The 14817-nt window shown below is 43.6% G+C and overlaps 1 protein-coding gene across 1 annotated transcript in view; it reads left to right on the top strand.

Moving 5' to 3' along the window:
- The window catches only part of ttll5 (tubulin tyrosine ligase-like family, member 5), an 88646-nt gene that overhangs the window by 45161 nt on the left and 28668 nt on the right, over positions 1-14817 (top strand). The window contains exon 30 of the mRNA XM_045693911.1: positions 2378-2529. Coding sequence (XP_045549867.1) covers positions 2378-2529 — 152 coding nt within the window. The remainder of the gene's footprint in view (positions 1-2377; positions 2530-14817) is intronic.

Here is a 14817-nt window from a genome sequence, read left to right as displayed (position 1 = left end):
TCGACCGGGCGGCGCTCGGCGGTCGTCGTCGCCGGCCTACTAGCTCCCATCGATCCTTTTTGTTTCACTTTCTGTTGGTTAGGTCTAGGTAGGCACGCACCTGTTTTGGTTTAGTTATTAGTAGGGGGGGTTATTTAGTTTAGCGAGGTATGTCTGTGTTTGTGCGTGATTATGTTCCTTGTCAGGTTTGTGGAATCTTGAGGAACGTGTGTTTTTTTCCCCTCTGCCTGTGGTTGTTTTGTGTTTTATCACCGCAGGGGTATTTATGGGCTGCGTCCCTATTTTGGACGTCTAATAAGGGTTTTGGAGCGTGATATTTGTTTGGCGCCCTGCCCTGCCGTGTTTGGACTGTCTTGATTTTTTGTGCATGCGGATTAAAGTGTGTTCAAGAATTTACTGTCTCCTGCGCTTGACTCTACCTCTCCTGCTTCCTTGAGCCAGCCCTGACAACTGTGTGAGTATTCCCTAACATTGCCAACAGACAAAGAGCTATGAATGGCACCATTTCTTTTCATAAATGTTTTTGCAAAGTTCCCATGAAATGTGTCTAAAATACTCATATCTTAAGTTCTGAGAACATGGTAGCCCCATTCTGGGTAAGTTTTATTTGACATTTTAAACCGGTTGTTTGGATGCTGATTGGAGGAGCAGTGTTCCAAGCCGTGCTTTATTGGCCTCTGCTCTCACGTCGGGTCGAACAATGCCTTTTACCTGTGACTGCATTCATGATGCAACACTGCCTCTTGTGCCGTATTGCTTAATTAAGGGAATGGTCTCTTGGAAACATTCCTTGCACATCACAGGAACATTCACGGGAACATTCCTATGAACACAATAATTAATGAGCAGTGGTGTAAAGTACTTAAGTAAAAATACTTTGAAGTACTACTTAATTTGTTTTTTTGGGGTATCTGTACTTCACTTTACTATTTATATTTATGGAAACTTTTACTTCACTACATTCCTAAAGAAAATAATGTACTTTTTACTCCATACATTTTCCCTGACACCCAAAAGTACTACATTGTGACAGGAAAATGGTCCAATTCACACACTTATCAAGAGAACATCCCTGGCCATCTCTACTGTCTCTGATCTGGCGGACTCACTAAACACAAATGCTTTAAAAAAAATTATGTTGGAGTGTGGCCCTGGTTATCTGTACATTTTAAAAACAAGAAAATTGTGCTGTCTGGTTTGATTAATATAAGGAATTTTCAATTATTTTTACTTTAGATACTTAAGTACGTTTTAGCAATTAAATTTACTTTGATACTTAAGTATATTTAAAACCAAATACTTTTGTACTTTTACTCAAGTAGTATTTTACTAGGTGACTTTCACTTTTACTTGAGTCATTATCTATTAAGGTGTCTTTTTACTTTTACTCAAGTACGACAATTGAGTACTTTTTCCACCACTGCTAATGAGCCTCTTAAGGGAACGTTCTCTAAAATTGTGCGAACGTTTGTTAGCTGGGCTGTCATTTCTAAAAATAACTGTAAACAAAAGTACTTTTTCCCGCTTTGCAGAATCACATAATTGTGCATGAGAATATATAATTCTTAATATCAACTGTCACTCTTAACTGAACTCATTAGGAAACAGATTCTACATTTTTTTGAAATTTGTGATTTTCTCCGGTCTTTTTCCCCCCCAGTCCACTGCTTTTAATGAGTCCCTCTGTTTGGTTCTGCACTGTATGCTGGAGGGCAGGAGACAGAGAAGGGCCACAGAAAATCTGTATAAGTATTAATTTCCACCAAACTCCCAGGGCAGTATAGACCGTACAGTATGTAGGGGAGTGCAGCAGCCCAATGCAGTCAGATGATGCTGTAGCATGTACTGTAGTAATGGGGAGGGATACTGTAGCACCTCACTGCTAATTGTGCTGTTATGGTGGTAAACTGATTTTGGCTGGTGAGTAATGACCAGAGTCCCTCTCAGGGGGGGTGGGGAGTTACGGGGAGGGGGGACCACCTGGCTGCAGAGCGGAGTGGAGACTGGAGACTAGCTCTGAGATGCACTGTGTACATTTCACACAGCTGGGGAGGGAGAAATGAGACTGCTGCTGCAGCACACAGGGCGGCCGCCAGTGGGTATGAGTCCAATAAGAAGAAATCGAAAGCCCTGGTATCTGCAGTACCATAGTGGGAGGACAAGTAACTCAAGCAGATTATACTTGTTTAATATCACTATTTGCTTGCTTACTCAATAAGACCATGTATTGACAGTTCAGGTTTAACCATTTTTCTCTGGAGAGATGATTGCAGACATTTTTCACCACAAATTCTCACGATTTAGCAGTTAGCGTGCCAATTATGAACACAGTTGCGTTTCTGATGCATTGTCGCTGTGTGTTCTGTTGTCCCTGCAGTTGACCAACCTGAACCTGACTAGCAGGGTGCTGAGCAGAGGGGCCATCACTCTGACCCCAGGAGTGCGGCATGGTCATGGGACTGGAGCTGTGACCCAGCGGCCTGTCAGGGCTGTCCACTCTGACACAGGCCCCATCCACAGCACTACTGGGTGAGTCAAACACAGGTGTAGTGCATGACAACAGACACCTTCCTAAAGAGTTGCACGATGCTCACATGCAACAACGTAATGCATTTATACTGACCCACATGCAGGAAATTCCCTTAACCATCACCTATGTCCATTGGTTCATTGCGCTACTCTGTTCATGTACTGATAACGACTGTTTATGAGATGGAGTCAAGGGTCTGTTTGGAATGAGATGATTCATTATATACAGTACCACTGATACTACATTGGTTGTACAATGAGAAATTATGTGGGATTAAATGCAGTCTTGAATCAAGAAAGACGGGGTGACTGTCTGCAATACCCCTTGATCTCCCCTTGATTGTCACCAGTATACCATCCATTTGTCATGCACTACACCTCAGTTCCCTTATAAGACCTCTCGTGTTGCTTTGGGCAAAATATTACCATTGTGCTTCTCCAGTGGTATTTGCCCTCCCCAAAGGCTGTGGAGAGGGAATGGCGCGTTGCAATCTCAACGAGGTTCACTGCCAAAGTAAACAGCAATTCCTCTCCTCAGAGAGACTGGAGTCTGAGATGCTGGGCAGTTGTATACAGTCATTCAGAGCAGCAGGTTGAGTGTGGCGCTGGGGCAGTGGAGGCCTCATAAAGAATAATCAGAACTGTTTTTACAGACCTCCTCCTGTGGTCTAGTCTGTTCTGCATCCACTGGACTACATAGTCACAATTTGATGTCTCTCTGATGGTCAAAGGTAACTTGTATTACCAACTTTTGGAGCATTAGAAATGGTGTGCTCTCTTTTTCTCTACCAGTTTAAGCCCTTAAAGTGATGGATGTTGCAACCCCTCCAGTACTTGGAACATCTCTGATCAGTGGCTTGAACAGTAATTTTGATTAAATGCATCACTGCCATGAATATAATGCACAGGTCTGGCACTTTTTTTTTTAACCCCTGTTTTTACAGAGGCGGCTTGGATCCCATTCGTCAATTTGGAGAGAGTGTGTATCTTGAGTGTGCATTTCAAAGGTCTATCCTCAATGCGGATGCCTTTCTCTTGGTCTCCCTTCTAAAGCTTGCCGGTGAGAGGTTCACATGAGCTGTGCTCAACCTCATGAGAGGCTTTTAGTGGGACTATGCTAAGAGCCTCATTCACATCGGGGCAAATTAACATTTTGAGGATTTTCTGTATAATCAACATTAGACAATTTTATAGGTGCTTTAGTTTGTGGTAGCCTATTTGGTCACAGTCAATAAAACCTCAAGCCAGGTTTAATGGTCTCTGAAGAATCTTTAAATTCAAGACTGAGTTTTTGGAAAATAATTTTCAACTTCTGGGCTTAATGGGGTATTTCAATGTAGGCCTTTGACTAACAAAATGCTTATTTTGAAGCATTTTAATTGTGCTTTGTGAGGCTAGCTGTGGAGTTTGCTGATAGCTGCCTGGAGTGTGTGAAGCATGCTGGCAGCCTAATACATTGCATTGGATAAGTGGGGGCAGAGTCAACAGTAAGTCTGCCACATAGCCAGTCTGCTCCAACCCTCTTCTCTGCAACCATGCTCTCTCCCTCACATGGGCCAATGCAGACTGCAGAGAAGGAGAGGGGAAGAGAGAAGTGAGCACATGGACACTGTGAATATGTGTGCCAGACTGAGTCACGTGAGTTAAGGGGGGGTTCAACCTCTGCTGGATGCTGCTTCTGGAAGAGGTGGCCGAGCAGGGTTTAAGCATACATGGTTGCTCTCTCTATTTTTACAGTGATATGTGAGTGACAATGTCTCAGACAGTTTGGCCCTGATCTCCCGTTCTCTGTTTTTCCAGTCCAGCCCTTCCTTATGTATGGAACTGTGTGGGAATTCCTGGAATGTCTGGCCTTTTCCCTTTTTAAAATGTTTTTATTTCCACAAATGGAGGAAGACACGTTTAATAGAATGTATCATCTCAAAGAGTAGTTGTATGGAGGGAGACAGAAGTTAACTTTTACATTTCACATTTTAAATGTAGCCTAATTGTTATGACCTTGATGGATTATCCTCCTTTCTATTTTAAGTCCAAAACAGAAGATGGCACCGTACTGTATTGCAGCCATTTTGCGAGCTCCAACCCAAATTTGCTATTTTGTAATCTTTTAGCGTTTATTTTTTACTTAATTTCCACAAAATCTATCTGCTATCATTTCTTATAACAGACAAACTTTTGAACATCAAATCTGCAGTTACTTGCATCAATTCTGGCTTCAACTTTGACTCATCTGCCCTGGGCTCTTTCTGTAACTGACCCAATTTTCGGTGTAACCAAGAGGAAATACCGGCGTTAGAGACAAGAATAGGGGAGTCCAGGCGAGATTAAGGTGAGGGGAAAACCAGCCACCTCTTCCCTTCATTCTATTGGCCAATGCCATCCTATAATTAAATGGTTGACCTCTGTTCGTGGATTTGCTACCAATGGGACTCTCGTAACTGCAATATTCACTGCTTTTCTGAAACATGGCTTTAGACAAGATACTACCCATGGCTATCCAATTCGATAGATTCTCCATTCACAGAGCAGACAGAACAGTAGAGTCAGGGAAATTGAAGGTGAGGGTTTTGCCTCTTCACCAAAAACAAATGGTGTGTTGACTTGAGCACAGTGGAAGTCTCGACCCATTGTTCACCCGTCTTGGAATACCTGATGGTCAAATGCTGACCCTTCTACATCCTAAGGGACTTTTCAGCTATTATTGCAACTGTTGTATACATTACACTCAGGATAAGAAAAATAACAAGTTGGCACTGTACGAGGCTATAAACAAGCAGGAAAACTTGCACCTGGAGGCTGCTTTTCTTGTTGCCGGCGATTTTAATTCCACATCATTGAGACACTTAAAATAAACATACATTTTACCTTTATTTAACTAGGCAAGTCAGTTAAGAACATTCTTATTTACAATGACGGCCTAGGAACAGTGGGTTAACTGACTTGTTCAGGGGCAGAACAACAGATTTTTACCTTGTCAGCTCGGGATTCGATCTAGCAACCTTTCAGTTACTGGCCCAATGCTCTAACCACAATGCTACCTGCCACCACATGATGTCAAACTTCCATCAACACGTCTCCTTCGCAATAAAGTCCCAGACCACTGTTACTCTACCCACAAGCAAGCATACAAGGCCCTCCCTTGTCCCCATTTGGCAAATCAGATCATGACTCTGTACTCCTGCTTCCGGTTTACAAGCTGAAGCTCAAACAGGAAGTACCGGTGACTCTCTCCGGTTGAGAAATGGTCATCAGAATCAGAGATTATGCTACAAGACTGCTTTGCTAGTGCTAAATGAAATATGTTCAGACACTCCGCCAATAACATCGAGTTAACCACCTCTGTCACTGGCTTCATTAGGAAATACATCTGCGACGTTGTCCAGTTAATTTTTGAAATTTTATTTCACCTTTATTTAGCCAGGTAGGCAAGTTGAGAACAAGTTCTCATTTACAACTGTGACCTGGCCAAGAATAAAGCAAAGCAGTTTGACACATATAACACAGAGTTACACATGGAATAAACAAAACATACAGTCAATAATACAGTTGAAGAAAATCTAAATACAGTGTGTGCAAATGAGGTAAGAAAAGGGAGGTAAGACAATAAATAGGCCATGGCGGCGAAGTAATTACAATATACCAATTAGACACTAGAGTGATCGATATGCAGAAATGAATGTGCAAGTAGAGATACAGGGGTGCAAAGGAGCAAGATAAATAAATAAATACAGTATGGGGATGAGATAGTTGGATGGGCTATGTACAGGTGCAGTGATCTGTGAGCTGCTCAGACAGCTGGTGCTTACAGCTAGTGAGGGAGGTAAGAGTCTCCACCTTCAGTGTTTTTTTGCAATTAATTCCAGCCATTGGCAGCAGAGAACTGGAAGTAAAGGCGAGGGTGACTAGAGAGATATACCTGCTGGAGCGCGTGCTACGGGTGGGTGCTGCTATGGTGATCAGTGAGCTGAGATAAGGCGGGGCCTTACCTATCAGAGACTTGTAGATGACCTGAAGCCAGTGGGTTTGGCGACGAGTATGAAGCGAGGGCCAGCCAATGAGAGCGTACAGGTCGCAGTGGTGGGTAGTATATGGGGCTTTGGTGACAAAACGGATGGCACTGTGATAGACTGCATCCAATTTGTTGAGTAGTGTTGGGGCTATTTTGTAAATGACATCGTCGAGGTTCGGTAGGATGGTCAGTTTTAGAGGGTATGTTTGGCAGCATGAGTGAAGGATGATTAACCACAGTGAAGGTTAACACAGAGGTTTGCGCTAAAGGACAGGGCTACCGCACACACAGCTATCAAATACAACCCTGAGATTATAGCTGAGGACAAGTACTAGAAGTCCCACTATGACCTCCGCACAGTCATCAAACGAGCAAAAGGACAATATAGGAATAAGGTGGAATCATATTACCAGCTCCGCCGCCTCGCCGCATGTGGCAGGATCTACAGTCCATCACAGATTACAAAGGAAGACCAAGTCTGCCAAGACCAAGACCATCTGCCTAACTTTTCCTCTCTACCAGACGAACTCGATGCATTTAATACAGGCTTCATCAACACCGTGCCGTGCGTGAGGGCCCTCACTGACCCAGTGAACTGGGTGATCTCGCTCTCTGAGGCCGAAGTGACTAAGGTCTTTAATCAGATCAACACTCGCTAGGCCGCTGGGCCGGACGGTATCCCAGGGTGCGTTCTCAGAGCATGCGCAGAACAGCATATTCACGATCATTTTCAACTTCTCCTTGTCCCAGTTTGTAATCCCTACATGTCTTAAGCTGACCACCATCATTCCTGTTCCCAAGAACTGTAAGGCTTCATGCCACAATGACTACCGTCCTGTAGCACTCACATCTGTAATCATGAAGTGCTTTGAAAGGTTTGCTATGGCACACATCAACTCCATCCTAGACCCACTTCAATTTGCACACCGCCCCAAAAGATCCATAGACGACGCAATCTGAATTCCATTCAACATTGCCCTCACTCACCTAGATAAGAGGAATGCCTATGTGAGAATGCTGTTCATTGACTACAGCTCAGCGTTCACGCCCCAATCCACATTGACTGGGTTGCAGTGGAGCGGGTCGAGAGCTTCAAGGTCCTCAGTGTCCAAATCACTAAAGATTTAAAATGGTCCACACACACGTGGACAGTTGTTAACAAGTTCCACAGTTGCGCCTATTCTCCCTCAAGAGGTTAAACGTTTGGCATGGGCCCTCAAATCCTCAAAGTTCTACAGCTGCACCTTTGAGAGCATCTTGACTGGCTGCAAAACTGCTTGGTATGGCAACAGCACCGCCCTTGATCGCATGGCGCTACAGAGGGTGATGCAGACAGCCCAGTCCATCACTGGGGCCGAACTTCCTGCCTTCCAGGACCTCTATATCAGGTGATGCAAAAGGATGGTCCCGGAAAATTGTTAGACTCCAGCCACCCATGCCATAGACTGTTCTCTCCGCTTCCCCACAGCAAGCGGTACCGGTGCATCAAGTCTGACACCAACAGGCTCCTGAACAGCTTCTCTTCCCAAGACTGCTAATAGCTAACCAAGTAGCTACACAGACTGAGTTGACCCTTGTATTTTATTTATGCACACTCACTTGTACTTGTGCATGTGACATTTAAACTTTAAGTACTTTTATCTTATCTACAGTACTTTTTCCTTTTTGATCCCAGTTCATGTGAGGACTATTATTCTACTTTTTAACTGGAAATGATCTGAGGTAAACTCATAAAATACTGTTCTTGAGTGCACTAAAGTATGTTGCCACTTAGGAGCTCTGCGGTTAATACTTCATAACAGAGATTTTGATGAGATCCTTCACCTTGTCACAGGACAGCTCAGGTAAAAAGGATCCCTTTGTCAGAAAGTTCTCCTGTTAAGAACGTGCCATCCATCACTTTCTCTCTGTTACTTTCCGCAACAACACAAACCCCAATTTTTTTTCCACCCCATTACCCGCAACCGTAAATTTGGCGTAGGGATCTTAGAAAGCGTTGTACCATCGTTGATGAGATATTAGGATAAATTATCTTGATTTCGTCTTCGAGTGCTGTTTCTTTCATGTAGGATTTCCTGAGCCCCCTACAACTGGGGCCGGTGGTCTGTGCCAAACATACTGAAACAGTTAAGCACGCTGGCTCTTTAAGCAGCAACCACAGGGGTGAAGCATGATGGGTTTCAAAGAGTAGCTTGGCCCTTTGATGTGCCGACATGCTGCCAGGATCTGCCAGGTATGCTGCCTCAGCACTCTGAAACACAGAGAAGCTGCTACCCCACTCCTCTCCACTCCAGTCTGCTGTCAACCTGGAGCAGGGGGCTGCTGGCTACACTCACTTTCATAAACACCATTATACTATTACTATATAGACACCTCACCATTCACAACTCTGTCAGGAGTAACGCTTGACTTCCCAATACTTTGACATTTTTTGAATTGTCCCAAACTGCATCATTGATGTGAAATTATGTTTGATTTCTCATAGAGACTTTTAGAAGGTCAAATTAATGCCTAACATTTATTTATTTATTTAACCTTTATTTAACTAGGCAAATTTAGTTAAGAACAAAATCTTATTTACAATGACGGCCAAACCCGGGCCAATTGTGCGCCACCCTATGGGACTCCCAATCACAGCCGAATGTGATGCAGCCTGGATTTGAACCAGGTACTGCAGTGAAGCCTCTTGCACTGAGATGTAGTGTCTTAGACCACTGTGCCACTCGGGAGCCCAAAACATCAGGGTGCATGACCAATGGGTGCATGGTGTTTTATCATTAGCTCTCTTTTGCTAGTTTAAGACAAGCATATAAAAGAAGGTCAGATTGTTTACAGTCTCTGATGTATTTGACTAATTTTACCTGATCCTGGATTGAACAACTGGCTCAGGTAAGAATTAATGTCCAGTACGTTTTTGGGTAACAATAGCTGTGGTTTGAAATTGTGATTGAGCACCACAATTGTGTATTTAGGGTTGTAATACGTCATGGTTGGCGCATTCTACTCCCCTCAGTGAGGAGAACACTAATGTGTCTCTCTACCTTGGCACCCAAACTCTCTCTCCACTGTTACCTCCATCTCTGTCTTCATATCCAAATAGCCACAGGGCCACCATTTCTGGTTCTGCAGTACTCAAGAACTGCTCAGACCCTGGTCACCGCAAGACACATACTGGTATTTTTGGTTTTGTTCAATATTTTGTCAGACTGTTGTTTTACTTGGTCGGATGTTGTCGCAGCATTTAATTCCAGTAAATTTTGTGACTGTCCATTTGCAGAGCCTCTTTGGCTCCCCAGAAAACTCAAGGAAACTTAAAAATGAATGGGGAAAAAACGGTTTGATGTCTTCCTCCTTTCAATAAAAAGCTTTTTTTCCCACCTCAATTGGACCCAGATGTAGTGCTGGGAGTAAGGTATCCCCTGAGGTAGGGGAGAGAGAAATTCCAACCTGGGATAAGGGGGCCATGTTAATGAGTTGACATCGACACCCTAGTAACAGCCCTTCCCCCCTCAGCAGGCAGTATGGACTAAAACCCTCTCCCCCCATTTCAGTCACACACATGAGAGATGGACTTACAGTGGGGGGAAAAAGTATTTGATCCCCTGCTGATTTTGTACGTTTGCCCACTTACAAAGAAATGATCAGTCTATAATTTTAATGGTAGGTTTATATGAACAGTGAGAGACAGAATAACAACAAAAAAATCCAGAAAAACGCATGTCAAAAATGTTATAAATTGATTAGCATTTTAATGAGGGAAATAAGTATTTGACCCCTCTGCAAAACATGACTTAGTACTTGGTGGCAAAACCCTTGTTGGCAATCACAGAGGTCAGACGTTTCTTGTAGTTGGCCACCAGGTTTGCACACATCTCAGGAGGGATTTTGTCCCACCCCTCTTTGCAGATCTTCTCCAAGTCATTAAGGTTTCGAGGCTGACGTTTGGCAACTCGAACCTTCAGCTCCCTCCACAGATTTTCTATGGGATTAAGGTCTGGAGACTGGCTAGGCCACTCCAGGACCTTAATGTGTGTGTTTTGGGTCATTGTCATGCTGGAATACCTATCCACGACCCATTTTCAATGCCCTGGCTGAGGGAAGGAGGTTCTCACCCAAGATTTGACAGTACATGGCCCCGTCAAATGATGCGGTGAAGTTGTCCTGTCCCCTTAGCAGAAAAACACCCCCGAAGCATAATGTTTCCACCTCCATGTTTGACGGTGGAGATGGTGTTCTTGGGGTCATAGGCAGCATTCCTCCTCCTCCAAACACGGCGAGTTGAGTTGATGCCAAAGAGCTCCATTTTGGTCTCATCTGACCACAACACTTTCACCAGTTGTCCTCTGAATCATTCAGATGTTCATTGGGAAACTTCAGACGGGCATGTATATGTATTCTTGAGCAGGGGGACCTTGCGGGCGCTGCAGGATTTCAGTCCTTCACGGCGTAGTGTGTTACCAATTGTTTTCTTGGTGACTATAGTCCCAGCTGCCTTGAGATCATTGACAAGATCCTCCCGTGTAGTTCTGGGCTGATTCCTCACCGTTCTCATGCTCATTGCAACTCCACGAGGTGAGATCTTGCATGGAGCCCCAGGCCGAGGGATATTGACAGTTCTTTTGTGTTTCTTCGATTTGTGAATAATCGCACCAAATGTTGTCACCTTCTCACCAAGCTGCTTGGCGACGGTCTTGTAGTCTTGTGTAGGTCTACAATCTTGTCCCTGACATCCTTGGAGAGCTCTTTGGTCTTGGCCATGGTGGAGAGTTTGGAATCTGATTGATTGATTGCTTCTGTGGACAGGTGTCTTTTATACATGTAACAAGCTGCGGTTAGGAGCACACCCTTTAAGAGTGTGCTCCTAATCTCAGCTCGTTACCTGTATAAAAGACACCTGGGAGCCAGAAATCTTTCTGATTGAGAGGGGGTCAAATACTTATTTCCCTCATTAAAATGCTAATCAATTTATAACATTTTTGACATGCATTTTTCTGGTTATTTTTGTTGTTATTCTGTCTCTCACTGTTCAAATAAACCTACCATTCAAATTATAGACTGATCATTTATTTGTCAGTGGGCAAACGTACAAAATCAGCAGGGGATCAAATAGTTTTTCCCCCACTGTATGCACTGCACTCACACTGGCACTTTGAACCCATCCACCAGCTCTCTGCTTCTCAACATTGTAGGCTCCAGTACTCTGTGTTTCATAGTTATCATATCAATGCCCCTCTAGATGGAGGACAAGGGGGAGAAAATACAGTACCAGTCAAGTTTGGACACCTACCCAGGGTTTTTTCTTTATTTTTACTATGTTCTACATTGTAGAATAGTGAAGACATCAAAACTATGAAATAAGTATGGAATCATGTAGTAAGCAAAAAAGTGTTAAACAAGTATTTTACCTATTTGGTAAAAGACCAAGTCCATATTATGGAAAGAACAGCTCAAATAAGCAAAGAGAAACGACCGTCTGTCATTACTTTAAGACATGAAGGTCAGTCAATCTGGAAAATGTCAAGAACTTTGAAAGTTTCTTCAAGTGCAGTCGCAAAAACCATCAAGTGCTTTGATGAAACTGTCTCTCATGAGGACCACCACAGGAATGGAAGACCCAGAGTTACCTCTGCTGCGGAGGATAAGTTCATTAGAGTTAACGGCACCTCAGAAATTGAAGCCCAAATAAATGCTTCAGAGTTCAAGTAACAGACACATCTCAACATCAACTGTTCAGAGGAGACTGTGTGAATCAGGCCTTCATTGTAGAATTGCTGCAAAGAAACCACTACTAAAGGAACACGAGCAATGGAAATTCAAATTTGAGATTTTTGGTTCCAGCCGCCGTGTTTTTGTGAGACACAGAGTAGGTGAACGGATCTCCGCATGTGTGGTTCCCACCGTGAAGCATGGAGGAGGAGGTGTGATGGTGTGGGGGTGCTTTGCTGGTGACACTGTAGGTGATTTATTTAGAATTCAAGGCACACTTAACCAGCATGGCTACCCCAGCATTCTGCAGCGATACGCTATCCCATCTGGTTTGCGCTTAGTGGGACCATCATTTGTTTTTCAACAGGACAATGAGCCAACACACCTCCAGGCTGTGTAAGGGCTATTTGACCAAGGAGGATAGTGATGGAGTGCTGCATCAGATGACCTGGCCTCCACAAATACCCGACCTCAACCCAGTTGATGGTTTGGGATGAGTTGGACTGCGGAGTGAAGGAAAAGCAGCCAACAAGTGCTAAGCATACGTGGGAACTCCTTCAAGACTGTTGGAAAAGCATTCCAGGTGAAGCTGGTTGAGAGAATGCCTAAAGTGTGCAAAGCTGTCATCAAGGGTGGCTAAAAATCTGAAATATATTTCGATTTAACACTTTTTTGGTTACTACATGATTCCATATGTGTTATTTCATAGTTTTGATGTCTTCACTATTATTCTACCATGTAGAAAATAGTAAAAATAAAGAAAAACCCTTGAATGAGTAGGTGTGTCCAACGTTTTGACTGGTGCTGGAAATACCCCTGAACCCCTGAGCCTGATGTCCACATTGACCAGCTAGGCCAGGACTTGGAGGTATGGTGGGCTGAAGCAGCATGATGTCATTTCATAACAGCCTCTTTCCCACATTCGGCTCTGAGTTAGATTGATGCTGCACATGTGCTCAGCTCACACTGCTGTGTTATTGTAAGTCATATCAGCATATTACAGTACAGTGGGTTCAGCAGGGTTCATACTGACACCCACATGCTGCAGGCAGGCAGAGCAGGCCCCAGGCTGCTAAAACTGCACACATGTACTGTACCAGTGATGGGAAACTCAGATGTGCCAGTTTTTTTCCCCTTTCCTATTTGTTATTTATTGTGCTGGAATTGAATGGCCAGGAACTGAGGCCCCTGATGTGGGACTCGGAGGATGTGTGATTTGGCCTCCCATGTAGCTCAAGTGGAGAGATATTGCTAAAGACTAACTGAAGCATACTGTACTTGGAATAGTTTTGGGGAAAAATACTTAAATAATAAAAAATGGAGGCGAAACCATCCATCAGGGTTTTGTTTTGTCTTGTGGTCATTTGGACTCTGTCTTAAAGGGTTCACAGACAGACCTTTGTTAGCAGAAGAGGGTGAAAAAAGTTTGAATGGCTCCGGGTCACACCAGTTGTTTTTGCAATATACATGCCATTACGTGAAATGAGCGGGCGGATAGCTCGTTCACATGACTTTCAGATCCCTTGTGTCTTTGTTTGGCTACGCCGGACGGGAATATTTTTCATGTAGCCTGTGTGAGCGACACTGGATTATTTTCCCGCAGCGTGCATTGTTATTCAAGATTAATTGAATTCTAATTTTAGACCTTATCTCAGTTCTGTTCTAAAAATGTCTTTGGTGAATTGTGTTATTTCAAGTCTGATAATATTTTATTTAACTTTTACTGTATACAAATGTTATTACAATGTTATCTATTTTTCTTATATAAAGAAAATAAGCCTGTCATGAACTAGGACTTGACTATTTCCCCCCTTATTAGCTCTGACTTTGCTGATAGCTAATTGATTGAGGGAAAATGTACTTACTATGACTGATATGTGGTTGTCCCACCTAGCTATTTTAAGATGAATGTACTAATTGTAAGTCACTCTTGATAAGAGTGTCTGTTAAATTACTTAAATGTAAATGTATGGGAGGAATTTCCAGGAGCTCTTCATCCTCAGGGGTTCTATTTCTTTATCTCTCTCTTTCGTTCTTTTCATTTTTTCTCTCAGCACCCTGCTCTTTAGAACATAGGTTTTTGGCAGAAGGGGTGCCTTCCTTTTCAGACTCTGCAGTGAACTTGTGCTGGAGGGGCAAGCCCTGACGCCCCCCATTGCTTTAGATGGGGCCAAAAAGGCTGAAAGGCTTAGTCCTAGTGAAAGATAATCCAGTTACAAATGTGTGGAGCCGTTCAAAGGTTGGCTTTCCAGGTTGTGGCTTTGTGATACGGATGGAACGTGATGCGCTGAGAGCCCTGAGGCGGGAGAGGTTTCAATGTTTTCTATGTGCCCCATGTTTGCCACGGGTCGGCTCTCTGCTTTGATTGGTCAGTTTTGACAGGAGGGCATCTGGGTGCAGCGGCTGGGGTGCCGCACGCTGTCTTGTCCCCTTTACTTGTTGTTCACAGTCTTACTACTCAACATGTGGAGGGAAATAGGCCAGTTAATGAGCTAACACTACATTTCAGTCTTGGTTGCATGGTCAAGTGACTGATGATGAGATGGTAGGCCTAAATACATGGCTCACCACTG

This window comes from Salmo salar, chromosome ssa01 (genome assembly GCF_905237065.1).
Source record: "Salmo salar chromosome ssa01, Ssal_v3.1, whole genome shotgun sequence".
NCBI lineage: Eukaryota > Metazoa > Chordata > Actinopteri > Salmoniformes > Salmonidae > Salmo > Salmo salar.
The sequence above is the reverse complement of the archived record's forward strand: the minus strand, read 5'-3'. Positions and strand labels throughout refer to the sequence as shown.